Source organism: Ovis canadensis, chromosome 2, assembly GCF_042477335.2.
Source record: "Ovis canadensis isolate MfBH-ARS-UI-01 breed Bighorn chromosome 2, ARS-UI_OviCan_v2, whole genome shotgun sequence".
Taxonomy (NCBI): Eukaryota; Metazoa; Chordata; class Mammalia; order Artiodactyla; family Bovidae; genus Ovis; species Ovis canadensis.
In genome coordinates this window covers 160,695,045-160,710,561 of record NC_091246.1, presented here as the reverse complement: position 1 = coordinate 160,710,561, position 15,517 = coordinate 160,695,045, and the positions used below count along the sequence as shown (strand labels likewise).

At 34.0% G+C, this 15,517-nt stretch overlaps 1 protein-coding gene across 8 annotated transcripts in view; it reads left to right on the top strand.

The window, feature by feature from the left end:
• The window catches only part of GALNT13 (polypeptide N-acetylgalactosaminyltransferase 13), a 655,388-nt gene that overhangs the window by 408,548 nt on the left and 231,323 nt on the right, over window positions 1–15,517 (top strand). For all 8 annotated transcript variants that reach the window (XM_069574410.1, XM_069574411.1, XM_069574414.1 and 5 more), the window contains exons 5-7: window positions 6,742–6,908; window positions 7,548–7,755; window positions 11,140–11,310. In XM_069574410.1, the coding sequence (XP_069430511.1) occupies window positions 6,742–6,908; window positions 7,548–7,755; window positions 11,140–11,310 (546 nt within the window). The remainder of the gene's footprint in view (window positions 1–6,741; window positions 6,909–7,547; window positions 7,756–11,139; window positions 11,311–15,517) is intronic.

Below are 15,517 nucleotides of genomic sequence, written 5' to 3'. Positions count from 1 at the left end.
GAATAAAACAGATGTTTGGCATAGAAACTAAGAATAAAAGATGAGTTAACATGGCTGTGATCAGAATCCTATCAGCAGTAAAGCTGAGCCAAGTAATTTAATTATAAGACTTTACCTATAATATTTCATATATGTGTGTGTTAGTCACTCAGTCATATCCTGTTCTTTGTGATTCCATGGACTGTAGCCTGCCAGGCTCCTCTGCCCTTGGAATTCTCCAGGCAAGAATACTGGAGTGGGTTGCCATTACATTCTCCAAGGGATCTACCTTCCGGACCAAACCTGGGTCTCCTGCACTGCAGGCAGATTTTTTACCATCTGAGCCACCAGGGAAGCCCATCTCAGATATAGTGCTTTATAATATAAGAATATAATAAAAATTACATTCATAGAATTCCTTAATGATTTTATTCATTTCCTCAAAAACCCCAGAATATAGATATGGCAAGCAGTTTTACTCCAATTTAGGTGATGACAGAACTGAAACTTCAAGAGTTTTCTCACAGATCCTGAATGGCAAAATGAAGATGTAAACATAGAATTTCCAGACACAGAGCCTTCTCAAATATATCAAAATAGAATGATGCCACTTATGTTCAAGAGGAATGTGTTATATTAGAATGGCTTGTAGACCAATTTTCTTACATTCTTTCCCTTCCCTAACCCTAACTCACTTATTTGTCCTGGCTCTACAAGCTTGAAAATCAAAAATCAACTGAAAATATAAAAAAGATGTAGAAAACTTGGGATTTCTACACCTCTAGTACAGATTATAATAGTATAGAATTATGGATTGGGAAATCGATCTGCTGATTAATACAATAGCCTGCCTCGTCAAGTTTTCATTCATCAACATCTTATTAAAAATATTTTGTGACTTGCAGAATACTGCCTTCTGAAGAGACAGAGACAAATAAGATTAACCTCCTCTTTTTAAAAAATCCCCTAGTCTATTGTATTAGTTGTATTTATTGTGAAAGTGTATAATGAAGAAAATGATTGAGTCATATGTGAAGTGCAAGACTGCAGAAGGGGGCTGAGTAGTCTTCTCTGGGATTAGGGAAGTAGAGAGAAAGAAACTCCCTGTTCCTCCTTTTTCCTGCATAGCACTCCCTACCCAGGGTCCTTATGGCATGCTTCATACAGAAACCGACAAGCAAAAGAGTCCTGGGGAAAAGTCCTGCTCGGTAACCCTCCTGCTATGCCCACCCCAATACATCAAAGAAAACAGGAGCAAGGAATGGATATGACAGCAAATAAGCCAAGGATGAATACAAGGTCTGTTCATGCTGTGTGCTAAGTCACTTCAGTCATGTCTGATTCTTTGCGACCCTATGGACTGTAGCCCTCCAGGCACCTCTGTCCAGGGGATTCTCCAGGCAAGAACACTGAAGTGGTTTGCCATGCCCTCCTTCAAGGGACCTTCCCAAGCCAGGGGTCAATCCTGTGTCTCTGCAAGTTCTTTACCACTAGCACCACCTGGGGAGCCCAAGTCTACCTGAATTTAAAACAAAGGTGTTTGTGGCAAGTGTTTATCAATTTCCTTGGTGGTTCATATGGTAAAGAATCTGCCTGCAATGCAGGAGACCTGAGTTTGATCCCTAGATTGGGAAGATCCCCTGGAGAAGGGAATGGCTACCCACTCTAGTGTTCTACCTGGAGAATTCCATGGACAGAGGAGTCTAACTGGCTACATTCCACAGGATCAAAAAGAGCCAGATACACTTGAGTGACTAACAATTTGTAAAAAAATTTTTTAATGAGTGAAGTAATTATGACTTATAGGAACTTAACTTTTGGAAGGTTTAACACAATGTATATACAAAGAAACATATAGGATACCTTGCAAAATTAAGTGCTTCATTTCACTTGAGGCTCCAAACTTTCAGTTATGAAAGAATCACTGTCCTGTTGCCCAGGCTTTTGTTGCACGGATGCATTGGAAAATGGTGAAATTTCTTTCTGTGAATATGAATGTTAAAGAATTGGGAAACATTGAAACCACCCATAATTCTGAAAGGTTCAATACAATTCCTACAGCTCTTAAAAATAAAAAGTATAGAGAGAACTTGTATTGTAAGTCTTCATTTTAAATTACTGTTATTAATCTTTGTTTGAGCCAGTTAAAAGTAGCCACTGACTCACTGAGCTGCATTTCAACAAGTCATGCAAACTACAATGTTGACAGCCTTTGTTTGGAGTCCTAAATGGATTGTGTCTAACTAAACCACTGTGTAATTATGGATCCTTTGTGATTTCACATTCTCATCTTATAGTCAATTTTTCTTTCTTTGATGTGGTGTGTTGTGTTCAGTAGCTTTTATGAAAACATCAATATAGCTTTGAAAAGGATAAAATCAAATTGTAACAATCTATGTTTCTCTAATGTGGACATAGCCAAGGGGAAAGATGGTAAATAGGAACACTATCTCACTATATTTCCATGTTCCACACAGAGGAAATGTGATTCTATCACCATATTCTCTCCAAAGAACAGTTGCATTTATTTCTCCTACATTTATAAGTCAACAGCTGATGCACAGAAAAATGGATAAGCATTAGTATATATCCAGATGACAGAGGAGATTGTAAATGAAGTAGAGAAGACTTTCTGACTCCAGTATTTATAGTGAAAGGAAATAGTGACTTATTTTAGTTCATATAAACATAGAAAAAGATACTAACCTTATATATCCTATTTTTAAATGTTGATGTAAGCAAAATATTGATGTATACATATCAATGGTTCTGTTAAATAAATTTGGTGACTCAGTTTTGGCTGCACATTCAAATGCCCAGGAGAGATTTCTTTTTAATCTTATTATCCATAGCCACACCCCAGACACCTAAATCAGAATCTCTGTGGCTAAAACCCACATACCAGTTGTTTTTTTTTTTTTGTTTTTCATGCTTATGGGATGATTCTGATGTGCAGCCAAGATTTAGAGTGACAGATAATTACAGAATTAAAAGGAAATAAACTTTTATTTTCTTTAAAGTATTATAGATTTAGAATGTCAAAATATAGTGCAAATATGAAATTCTGCGAGGATAAAGCTTATGCTCTTGTTGGAATACCAGATTTCAGGAACTCAATTTGAGTATTGGGTATCAAATATCTTTCAAATTGATTAAAATTGCTATTGCAGTCTGACACATTTACTCTCAAAGTTAATTACATATACATTGTGCTCTCACAATTATGTCAAAATTTCAATTCTATTTAGATATTTACATAAAAGAAAAATAATGTCTTCCAAAGACAGATTACTAGGAGTATTTGGTCCATATATACGTAATTTCAGTGATAGCTGACTTTCTGTACTTAGTTTTAATAAAATGATCCTAGGGAATCTACTTCTTTTTTTATAAACATATATATTTATAAATATATAAATTATTTTTTTAAATGCATAGAAATTTTTTTCAAATTTTCAGATACCTACAATATCATTTAAGATATATTATGGAGCAGAAATCATTACCATTACTAATATTATAAATCATAAATTATTTTATTAGCAATATCATTTATTACTTTATTATGCAGTGTATTGAAGTAGCTCTGTGACTTGAGATTTGTATCCTGTGAAATAAATATTTGAATTAGTCAACTTTGAAAAGTGAAAGTAAAAGTGTTAGTTGCTTGGTATGTCTGACTCTTTGTGACTCCATGGACTGTAGCCTGCCAGGCTTTATTATCAGTTATTTATTATGTCAACTCAGGGCCAGCAGAGTCCACATTGCCAGGAGTCTTACTAGAAATTCACAACCTTATTCCCATACCAGATCTACTGAATTAGAATCTGAATTTTGTCAAGATTTCCTTTGCTACTAAAAGTTTGCAAGCACAGTTTTACAGTACAAAGGAGGATACTCACAAGATGAAATTGTTCTGTATTAATATTTTGTTACTGAGATATATGCTAAATGTATGTCTCTCATTTGTTAAGCAATACAACCCTAAACTAGAGAAATCCCTTTAGAATAGATGAAAGAAATTTCAAAGCAACAAGAAACTAGTATGACTGATGTATAAGCAAGCTTAAAATATTGATAGGAATCTATGTCAAAATAAATTTGAGAGCTTTTTCTATAGGCTTTAGGTATTGAATAGATCCTATTCAAGATAACAAAGCATTTTATTATGGCTTGACAACATTTTTCTTTCCTAGTGGTGCATAAAATAATGATGTATTTTACCCTAGGTGACAGAGGTTTGAAGAATTATAAGCAATAATTCCAGTTCATTGTATCATAAATCCGTTAAAAATTATAAAAATAAAAAACCACTTGTTCATATATATTTGTATGCTTGAGTAACTGGATAAACAGACATAGAAAATGATTAATTTGTATAATAAGAATTATCCTATAAACTATGTTATTAAACAAAGTTTCTTTTGTGAAATAACTGTTTACATAGGAGAAAGAGGATGAATTAATAAAATATTAACCACATTTTATTTTATTTATGCTACATTAAATAATGACATAGTGGAAATTTTCTCTAAGCAAAATATTATAGCTGCATTATTAGTAAACTAGTTCATTATAATGTCACATATAATGAATATAAAATTAACATGAGTGGATTTTTTTTAACCACAAAAACAAGGCACGATGGAAATAAGTTGAGAAGCTGGATCTAAGTATCTGCTTTTATTTTTATATTATAAATGATTTATTTGAATAAATATCTTGTTCATTTTTCTTTATTAACATTTTGCATTAACATGCAAGAGGTTTAATTTAAAAGAAATGACTTATATACAAATGATAATAAGTAGCCTTCATAGACTATTATCCTTGGGTTGAACCAGTAGTTGCTGACTGTTGGACTGATTTCAGCCTGCTTTTTCAGTTTTACTTCTTTATTGATGATGACAATCATCTTTATGACTCATTTTGTTCAGCATGCTGAAAGTGAGGGGGTGTTTTGATGAGGCAGAAGAATGGAGGTTTGAGGAGAATCTTGGCAAGGACCTGTCTGACTTACCAAGACAGCTTTCTAAGTTTGTTTAATGATAAACTGCCTGGAAGACCAAGTCAAATGATGATGAGACATATATTAATAGAAATCACTTTAATCTTGCTACCAGAATGGGAAAAGATGACTATGAATCAACCTACCTCTTCTACCCTACATTTGAACTATTTTTATATGCAAAATGTCTTATATAGTGTGGATGCTTAATGAATGTTATTCAAATAAATATATACTGAAAAAATGGTTAGACATATGTACATTCTTTCCTGGCTATATTACAGAGCACTTCACCTAGGAGCTATTATTTTAGACTGTTTTAAAAAATAATTAAAGTCTCTGCAGGCATATAGTTGGTATTTATTTTATTACATGCCTTTGATGCCCACACTTTATTGGATTTTTTTCACTCACCTGTGAAGGGGACTAATTTTAAAGATGCTAATTTTGTGTCAAGGATTAGGTCATTTATTGGTGGCAGGGTGTATCTGGTTCACTTTACTTTTAATTTTCTTGCTCTTCAGCTTATTTTACCAGGAAAAATAACATAAGGTGAATATACTTCTATTCCTGTCTGGATACCCAGTGACATTTTTGCAAAATACTCTATAATCACAATGATTTAACAATATGTGACAAAAATGTCTAAAAGTTGACAAGTGGATATGGCTGAGAGCCACCTGCACATTAAAACTGCAGTGACCACCGAGAATGTCTGCATGATGATGGTTTAGTCACCAAGTTGTACCCAGCTCTCTGTGACCCTATGGACTCTGTAGACCAGGCTCCTCTGTCCATGGGATTCTCCATGCAGGAACTCTGGAGTGGGTTGTCATTTCCTTCTCCGAACATCTCCATATTATTTATCAAAATGTACCTTACAAGTTTTATGGCATGAAAAGCAAAATCTGGACTTCTTTTAATTTATCAGCAAAATTGTTTTTTTTTTTTTTTTCAAAATACCAAGTTCTAAAATTAATAACAATTATGATGCAGGCTTTTACTTAACCGTGTGTTCCAGGGATCAACAGCATCTGAATCACCTGGAAACATTTTAAATCCTATATATTCTCAGGCTGCACCCTAGATCTGCTAAACCAGAAACTGCAGGTTACCCAATCCCCAGGTGACACCTCCGTACATTCAAGAGATGTTCTGGAAGCCTATACCCTTTCGTCATCTCTGATTTTGTTGTTGGGTTTTTTTGTTGTTGTTTTTTTTTTTTTTTAGAATCTTTGAAATGTATCTTGACCCCAACATCTTTCCCTCAAAGTAGACATTAATTATGGCATAGTAATCTCAGTTTTAAAAGCTTCAAAGCCCTGTGAACATGTCTATTTATGTTCTCATGAATTTTTGAGTTATACAATAATTCTTTTTTCTAAACAAAGACAATTATATCTACTAAATGAATTCCTTTAGTAACTGGTCTTCTATTGATAGTCTCATAATGTTATTTTAGCTTTCTTAGACTTGTGTCCAAATCATGCCTTTTTGTTCCCTAGAGTTAATGTAAAATTAAAAAAAATAATAATAACTCAAATAATACTAGTAAGTATTCATTTAAATTTTCAAAGTGCCAAGTGAATGCTCACAACATATATAAAAAGGAAAATAATTTTAGATAACCATAAAGTGTTGTTGTAATAAGGGACTTTTGAGTCTAATTTTGTGTCATAATGGATATTTTTATTACAGTGATAAGAAGGAAAAATGAACTTATTAGCTTGTCCTTCTTCTTTCCTTTCTTCCAGATGCAAGACAAAGGTCTACCCTGATGAACTTCCAAACACAAGTGTAGTCATTGTGTTTCATAACGAAGCTTGGAGCACTCTCCTCAGAACTGTTTACAGTGTTATAAATCGGTCCCCACACTATCTGCTCTCTGAGGTCATCTTGGTAGATGATGCCAGTGAAAGAGGTAAAATTATTTTTCTTGTATATACATTTTTTAATTATAGAGCTTTATTGTGTTCAAAAAGATAACAGGGTAATGATCCATATTTTCCTTGTAATTATACTAACCCTGAAACTACCTGTCAGATTTTTTCAGGATATCTAGTCAGTGCCACTCCACAAACAAGTAACTAATTCTTTCAGTTTATCTCATGATTCCATTTGGTTCTTACTAACCTAAGAAATCAGCCAAAATGACTTTCCTAAGTATTTCTCTTTTTTCCCAACTCAGTTGATCATATGACTGAACATTTATATGACACAGTGGGTATTTGGCTCTCTTTTTTTTATTGTAGGTAAAAGAAAAATAACATATTTAAGAAGACTGCAGTTGCCAATGTGGCCCAGTTTTTAAATTACAGTCTAGTATATTAACTTCCTAGTGTAGCCTTACCCTTGTCAGCTAAGTGATGAGTCATAATGAACTGTACACTAATAGTGATGAAATCTCTGTATCTTTTTTTTTTTTTTTAACCTAATGCAAAGCATGTTGATAGGAGCTGACCATCACTTCTGTGTGTTGAATTTCCATCTAGGCAGTAGTTTCCCTTCTCCGTCTTAAAAGAGTTTCAAAACTTTATAAATTCTTAATTGCACCTTACAGATTTTCTCAAGTTAACATTAGAGAATTATGTGAAAAATTTAGAAGTGCCAGTAAAAATTATTAGAATGGAAGAGCGCTCTGGGTTAATACGTGCCCGCCTTCGAGGAGCAGCTGCTTCAAAAGGACAAGTCATAACTTTCCTGGATGCACACTGTGAATGCACATTAGGATGGCTAGAGCCCTTGCTGGCAAGAATAAAGGAGGACAGGTAAGAATTCATATGCTCTGTCTGTCTGGATTTTGCCTGAACTTGTTAGGACCGTTATAGCTATCCCTCAAAACTTTTCTTCCCAAGCTGCTATTTTCAGAATGTTTATTTCCTAGCTTTTAAAAATGAAGTCCCCTTACTCCTTATTTAATTAAGATCTTGGTTTATTTATGCCAAACCTGAATATTTGATTAAGAAAGTCAAGCAATTCAAACAGTAAAGATGCTGAATATTCATTTTATAGGTGAAGGAAATCAGTCCAATCAGAAATAGTAGTATATTTTACAAAATATATTTTCAAAGCAGCTTTGTCTTCACAACCACTCTGTGAGGCAGATAATAAAGATACTCTTCTCTGTATCTGATGATAGTTAAATGGCTTGTCCTAGAAATTGTAAATGAGGAGGACAACAATTTAGTTCTCCCCACTTCCAGAACAATCTTCTCTCTACCTAGTCACTGTTCTTAATCAAAGTCGAGTACAAAGCCACCTTGAAGATCTTAAAAAACTTATATACACTCATGCACCCCACTGAAATGAAATCATGATTTAAAGAAAAGCACAGCTGTAAGAATGTTTATTTAAATAGTATTGCCATTCTGTATAGACATATAATGAAATCTGAAAAGTTCAAGAATGCTTTATAGAAATTAGAAACCCTCATGCTGCTGCTGCTGCTGCTAAGTCGCTTCAGTCATGTCGGACTCTGTACGACTCCATAGACGGCAGCCTACGAGGCTCCCCCGTACCTGGGATTCTCCAGGCATGAACACTGGAGTGGGTTGCCATTTCCTTCTCCAGTGCATGAAAATGAAAACTGAAAGTGAAGTCACTCACTCAGTCGTGTCTGACCCTCAGCGACCCCATGGACTGCAGCCTTCCAGCTCCTCTGTCCATGGAAGTTTCAAGGCAAGAGTACTGGAGTGGGGTGCCATTGCCTTCTCCATAGAAACCCTCATAGATACCTACAATTCTTTCCCATGTGATCCTATGAAATTTAAATGGATTTCTTGCAGTTATTCATAACTATAGATGATAAATGAGTATCATTTCTAAGTACCTAATGAAGACAATTATGCCGATTGCTGTCTGAAATAATAGCAAAACATTGCATAGCACCTTGCTTGCCTAGTCGTTTCACCTACGGTAGAAAGGTCTACTTAGAATTGAAGTTTTTAATTAAGGCTCCAAGACAGGAGCTGCTTTGTGTGAGCTAGTGCAGCTCTATCACATAAACGGCATGATTTGGTATTTGCCAGGAAGATGGATGGAGGTTGTCAGTAAAATGAACCATAGCAGTTGAAGAAAGCAGTGGGAACCTTTTTGTCTACTGAGTGTAATATATGGGTAATAACATTTTTCCATTCTGTGTATTGTACAGTCGGCACAGGAGGGTAAGGCTGGCAAAGTAAAATGAACTTGGAACGTTTTAAATGCATTTCCTGGCAGCTTTTCATACATTATGCTTTTAAAAACATGTGTTTCATATTCAACTTAGTGAGATTATAATATTGCTTCACTATGGTCATGAATAGATCATTTATTTTTTAATCTAACAACATATTTAGATTGTATTGGCATATAATGAGCTCTAATGTTTTATCTTGCTTATATGTTCTAAAGTTGCCATAACTAGATAATAAAGTTCTATTGGAGGTTATTAGATCTAATGTCATCTCCCTATAATTTAAATGATTACATTTAATGAAGAAAGAAAGATATTGTTTTTATAAGGACCAGGGTTACCAAGAAGCTTTTCCAAGGCTAGGTGAAACCTTTTAAGTTTTTTTTCTTTTTTTTTTAAGATTCATTTGTTTATTTTTATGGCTGTACTGGATCTTTGCTGCTGTGCAAGGGCTTTCTCTAGTTGTGGCAAGCTACTCTCTAGTTGCTGTGTGTAGGCCTCTCATTTCATTGGTTTCTCTTGTTGCGGAGCACAGGCTCTAGGCATGTGGGGTTCAGTAGTCACAGTGTGTGGGCTCAAAGTTATGGCTCCAGGGCTCTAGAGTGCGACTCAGTAGCTGTGGTGCACAACAGGCTTAGTTGGCCCATGGCATCTGGGATCCTCCCAGACCAGTAATCAAACCTGTGTCTGTGGCATTGGCAGGTGAATTCTTCACTACTGAGTCACCAGGAAAGTTTGAAACCTTTTAATTTCAGAGTCCTGTCTAGACATTGGTCAATAGTGTGGCATATAAAACCTATTAGAAATTGAACATTGGTGATACAGGTGTTGCAAAACCAGAATAAATAATGGACAACATTTCCTTGTTTTCCATATCTGTGGGTGATTCTAGAGCATATTTGTGTATTCACTTTCTATCTTATATGAAAAGCAAGCTCTACTTTTTGGAATTAGCTATAAACAAGGCCCAGTTATTTAAACATTTACTTTGGAGATGACAGATGGTTGACACCATAATAAAACCTACAGGCTTGGAATAGAGGTAGACTAGAGAAAGTGCAACATGGATGAAAAGAATACCTAATGACCTCCTATGGTGCAAAGTTCCTCATCCTAAAAAGCCACTATCAGGAATATCAAATCTATGTGTGTACAACTTAATCATGTTGCTATACAAAGTGATATATATATAGTATAAATTAGCAAAACTGTCAATCAACTTTAATTCAGTAAAATAAATTAAAAAAGAAAAGAATACCAAATCTCCTGGTTCTTCCTCTTACTTTAAGAAAAAAATGGATCATAAAACTCCAGAGACTGAAGTTGCTTATCTTTTCCTATTTTAAAACATGCAGATTTTTAGTGTAAACTGCTGTCTAAGATGATTCACCCAGAAATTGTCATGAACCTAATATCTTTCATAGGAAATATTTACTTATACTGATGATCATGATTTTTATTGTTGCTTCTCTTTGTGGGTTTTCATTTGTTTGTTTTTCCATGAACATTTCCTTTGAGCTATCTCTTTAATCTAAACTATCACCTTTGAGAGTCAACCTACCAGATTGAATTTGCTATTATTCATCCTTCACTCCCTGCACACTGTTGCTTTTCAGTGGGCTATAGCTGAAATGCTGCATAATATCAAAGCAGTCTACTAATCATGCTGTGGGGAGAGGTTTAATGAAAAATAGGCCATGTTCATCCTGCTGAGTTAGTACTTAGAATGCATTTGGAAATTAGCTTGAGGATCAATTAGTATATTTGATTAGATTATATATGATAGAATAAAAGTAGACTGAAGTCAGATGTAGTAAAAGGAAGTAATTCCATGGTGAAAAAGGATAACATAACAATAAAGGCAAATTAAAGTCACAAAATAATTAAGTTTCAATGTATCAGCTATGTGATATTTTAAAAAGCTAATGAAACATTTTAACTATAATTTTTACACCAGCTGATTTTAATTTTTCTGCAGGAAGACAGTTGTATGTCCCATCATTGATGTGATTAGTGATGACACCTTTGAATACATGGCTGGGTCGGACATGACTTATGGGGGTTTTAACTGGAAACTGAATTTCCGTTGGTATCCTGTTCCCCAAAGAGAAATGGATAGAAGGAAAGGAGACAGAACATTACCTGTCAGGTATGTGGAGCATATCTTCCAAAGCATAGCATGTGTATTCCTATAACAATTAAGGAATATTATATACCTATATATTCATTCTTTAGGCTTTCCAAGACATCTACTTTTTATTCATATACATATATGTATTATCATGAGCATGATCATCCTAGAATCAATGGAAATATTAATTCTAGTTTAAGTCAGCACTGACAAATTTAAGTATTTGCAGGGTACCAATTCTTTTTTTAAACTTTATATATTCTTATGTTCAAAGTATATGTACTGTTAATTTTTTATGTAACAAACATGTATTAGCTTTGATACTTCAGGTATAGATATATACCTACCTAAATGTAGCTATTAACTGGGGTATGCTCAAAATTGAACTAACCAAAAAATGTTTTGGTAAATGTTTTAAATTTTCCAACCTTAAAGAGCTACTTTCCCTATAGATACAATAAAAGATTCATTTGGAAAATTATAATGTATTAACAATTGTGAAACTTTTTTCCAAATTATTTTAAGAGTCTGCTTAATTTGAAATAATTACACTTAAAATAGGTATGTCCTTAATTGAGAATATACACATATACACCTGTAGGTATATATGTATACCTATCAGATACATCTTCAGTTTTCTAGGCAAGCATTATCACCTTCTTATTTTAACTTATTGTTGTATACCTCTTCCTGCAACTAAAAAATGATTCTCTGAACAATACTTGGGGAGGAAGTTCACTAGTTTAGCTCTTTAAGATGAATTTGGCAAATCATCATTTGATTGGAAAGACAGGCTTTTCCAGTGGTTCAGTGGTAAAGAATTTGCCTACAGTGCAGGAGATATAAGGGACATGGGTTCACACCTGGGTGGGGAACATCCTCTGGAGAAGGAAATGGCAACCCACTCCAGTATTATTGTCTGGAAAATTCCACGGCAGAGGATCCTGGAGGGCTACAGCAGAGGGTTGCAAAGAGTCGGACACAGCTGAGCACATACACACAGATGACCAAAAGAAAGAGAGAGAATAGAGAAATACCCTAATGTTTTAAACCAATATATATATTAAACCCATTATCTAAACAAGAATGTCTCCTAACCTACTGAGAGAATGGCTTATCCATTGTTAAGACTAATTATATAATGAATTATTTGAAGCTAGCTCAAAAAATAAAAACAGCTAATAGAAGAGAAGAGCTCTAACTGCTTCTTATTGAACCATTAAATATTGGGACTGTTAACCCTCTTGAGATATTAATTACATCAAAGAAAAAAGTAAAAAGTATTTCCAAACAGTTGCATAAGGATGTGAAATTATTATGTCAATATGTAGAGTATAATTTAGTAGTCCTTAAGGCTTGCTATCATCTTCACATTCACCATGTCTTATTGATCCTTGGCTTTAACAACTTCAAGGAATACAGTGGCTCATATTACCATTGTTTATTTAGAAATCCTATTTCCCTAGATCATAGCTTTATTTATTGTTAGATGATTTCTCAGCTTCGGATCCCAAGTGGAAATTATCAAAGTACTTGACCAGTACACTCAAATAGAGATAGTGTGTTTATTTATTTGAGAATGAAGTGTAGAAGAATGCATGTGAGTACTTATTTTTTAACATGTTGGCAAAAGTTCTGCTTTATTTAATTATTTTCTCCCAAATTCAGAACATACATAATTAAGAGGTAGTCGTTATTCATGCTAAGAAACTGCCAGTCTTATTCATAAAATTAAAGATCTACAGAGAAATCAACCATTATTTCTCATCTTTATCTGAAACAAAAGAGGAAACATCTAAATTGCTATGTTTTAATCACAACTTATGTGATTTTATTATAATAACCTGGAGCAATGATGGAATCTGATTATGTTTATTTGTTTGCCTCAGTAATTGCATAGTATTTTCACCACAAAGGGAAAGTATTTCAGTGCTGAGGAAGCTAAAGCAAGGGAAACAGACAACTCACTCTTAGCTGAAGTTTCTAGATTTTTATGGCAAAAGGTTAATTAATTCACAGGCTGTGTTGTAACAGCCTGCAGGTAATTTTCATCAGCATAGCTGTAATGTGAACTTTCTCTGTACTTATAATCTATTACTTGAAGGTGTGATCATTTTTCTCACATTCATATAAACAGATAAATCATCTTAAGTGTTAAAGACACTTTTTTTTCTACTTGATTAACAGAATTCTGCATAGCTAAAGTGATTAAAATGAGGTTGAAATTTTGGTTTTCTTAGCAGAATGCTTCATTTAAAATGTCAGTTATGACAGAACTTTCTAGGGACTATAATTGGCTAGTTAGTCATCATTTAGAAATACAATCACACATCTGCATACACAGAGAAACAACTTGAACTTGTAACCTAACCTTAGTTATATTGCATTTAAAGTTTATGATGGTTATATTTATTATTCTATTGTCAACCTCTGGTCTTTGATATTTTCTTTTTGATAATAAATGGAGTTCGTGAAATGCTTGGCATTTGTGAAGAAGTTATGAGTGTAGAATAATAGCATACATAATCCAGCTTTGTTCTTTCTATTTAGTTTTCTGTAATCAGTAAACTGTCCTTGACATTTTAGTAATCAAATTATATGACTTTTCAGAAATATCTCAACTATATGTGCAACAATATAGTAATCAAATTATTAAATCAGAGGTCATTAACCACAGCTTGTGTGTCAAATATGCTCTATAGATGTGTTTTCTTTGGCCTGTATAATGTTCGGCATTTATTAAAATTGCCAGTGTTTTAAAAATGAGATATTTAAAATAAAAATCTAAATTTCAAGCTATTCTTTAGAAATAAGAAGATTTTGCTACCATGGTCCAGTGTTTCTACTTGGCATAAACAGGAAGAATTGAGTAAAAGCTGCCCATGTAGAAATATCATGAAAGTTTAGCTCAATTCGCCAGTTACTTTTTTAATGTGTGTCTCCCTGATTCTGAGGCTGAGGATCAACTGCCATTTTTCATTCTTGCACTTGGAGAAATGTTTCTCTGGATCTGTGTCCCAATCACAGGTGAGAGAAGTATGCTTATTGCAACTAATTGACTTCACATATTTTTACTTCCATGGCTATAATCTTTTAAAGGGCTTCCTTGATGGCTCAGACGGTAAAGAATTTGCCTACAATGTAGGAGACCTGGGTTCTATCTCTAGGTTTGAAAGATCCCCTGGAGGAGGGCATGGCAACCCACTCCAGTATTCTAGCCTGGAGAATCCCCATGGACAGAGGAGCCTGGCAGACTACAGTCCATGGGGTCACAGAGTCAGACATGACTGAGCAACTAAGCACAGCACAAATTTTAAATCATTTATAATCTTTGATTTAGAGGCTACTGCCTGAAAAATGGCTGAGTTTGAAACTCATCGAACACACAAGCCCTGCTCAGTGTCTGGCATCAGCCATAAGTCTACTGGATCAGGAAAAGGCCAGCACAAGTGGAGAGAGTGGAGGTACAGGATTTAAACAAAGTCAGCTGATAAGAGAGATGTGTGCTTCTGAAAAAGAACCTGACTCTTAAATCTTATTGATTGTGTTTATCTCTTAAATATGCCCTGCAAGTAACCCTAAATAAATAGTTATAAAGATATTAGTTTCTACTTTAATTTCTCACTGATTAAAATAGATTACTTAATTAAAAGTCTACAGGGTTATTTATCAAGTCTATTTATCTTTCCCCTTTGTGTCTTACTTTATGGACTTTTTTTCACATTTTTTCATTATTAATATTCTTAGTATGACTCCATTCTTACCTTGAGTACCATGTTCAATCTTTTTCTCAAGCAAAACAAGAGTTCTAGATTGTCTTCTAATCCATGCTAGCATAATATTGAATGAATGAAGCATAAATGCCATTATGAGTTTTTAATTTCTGACACATTTGACTTTGTCCATTTTTGTTAACACTTGTCTAATCTCATACATGTATTTTTCTCTCAATTGAAATTAGGAATTTATAAAGAAAATCAAATAAATTAAACAATAGTATTAATAACAACTTGGGTTACAATTATTATGAATAACTCATAGTGTTCATATATATTATTTCCTGTGTCCTTCTAATATGATATGACAGAAGGAGCATTGAAGTTGGCTTTGGAGGATCTGAGTTTTATTTCAAGCTCCTCATATTAAGAATTTACCATTTCTTCCTAACACTGAAATGGAAAATTATCCTCCTTGCCTTGCTTTTAACTTGTGAAATGCTGTAAAA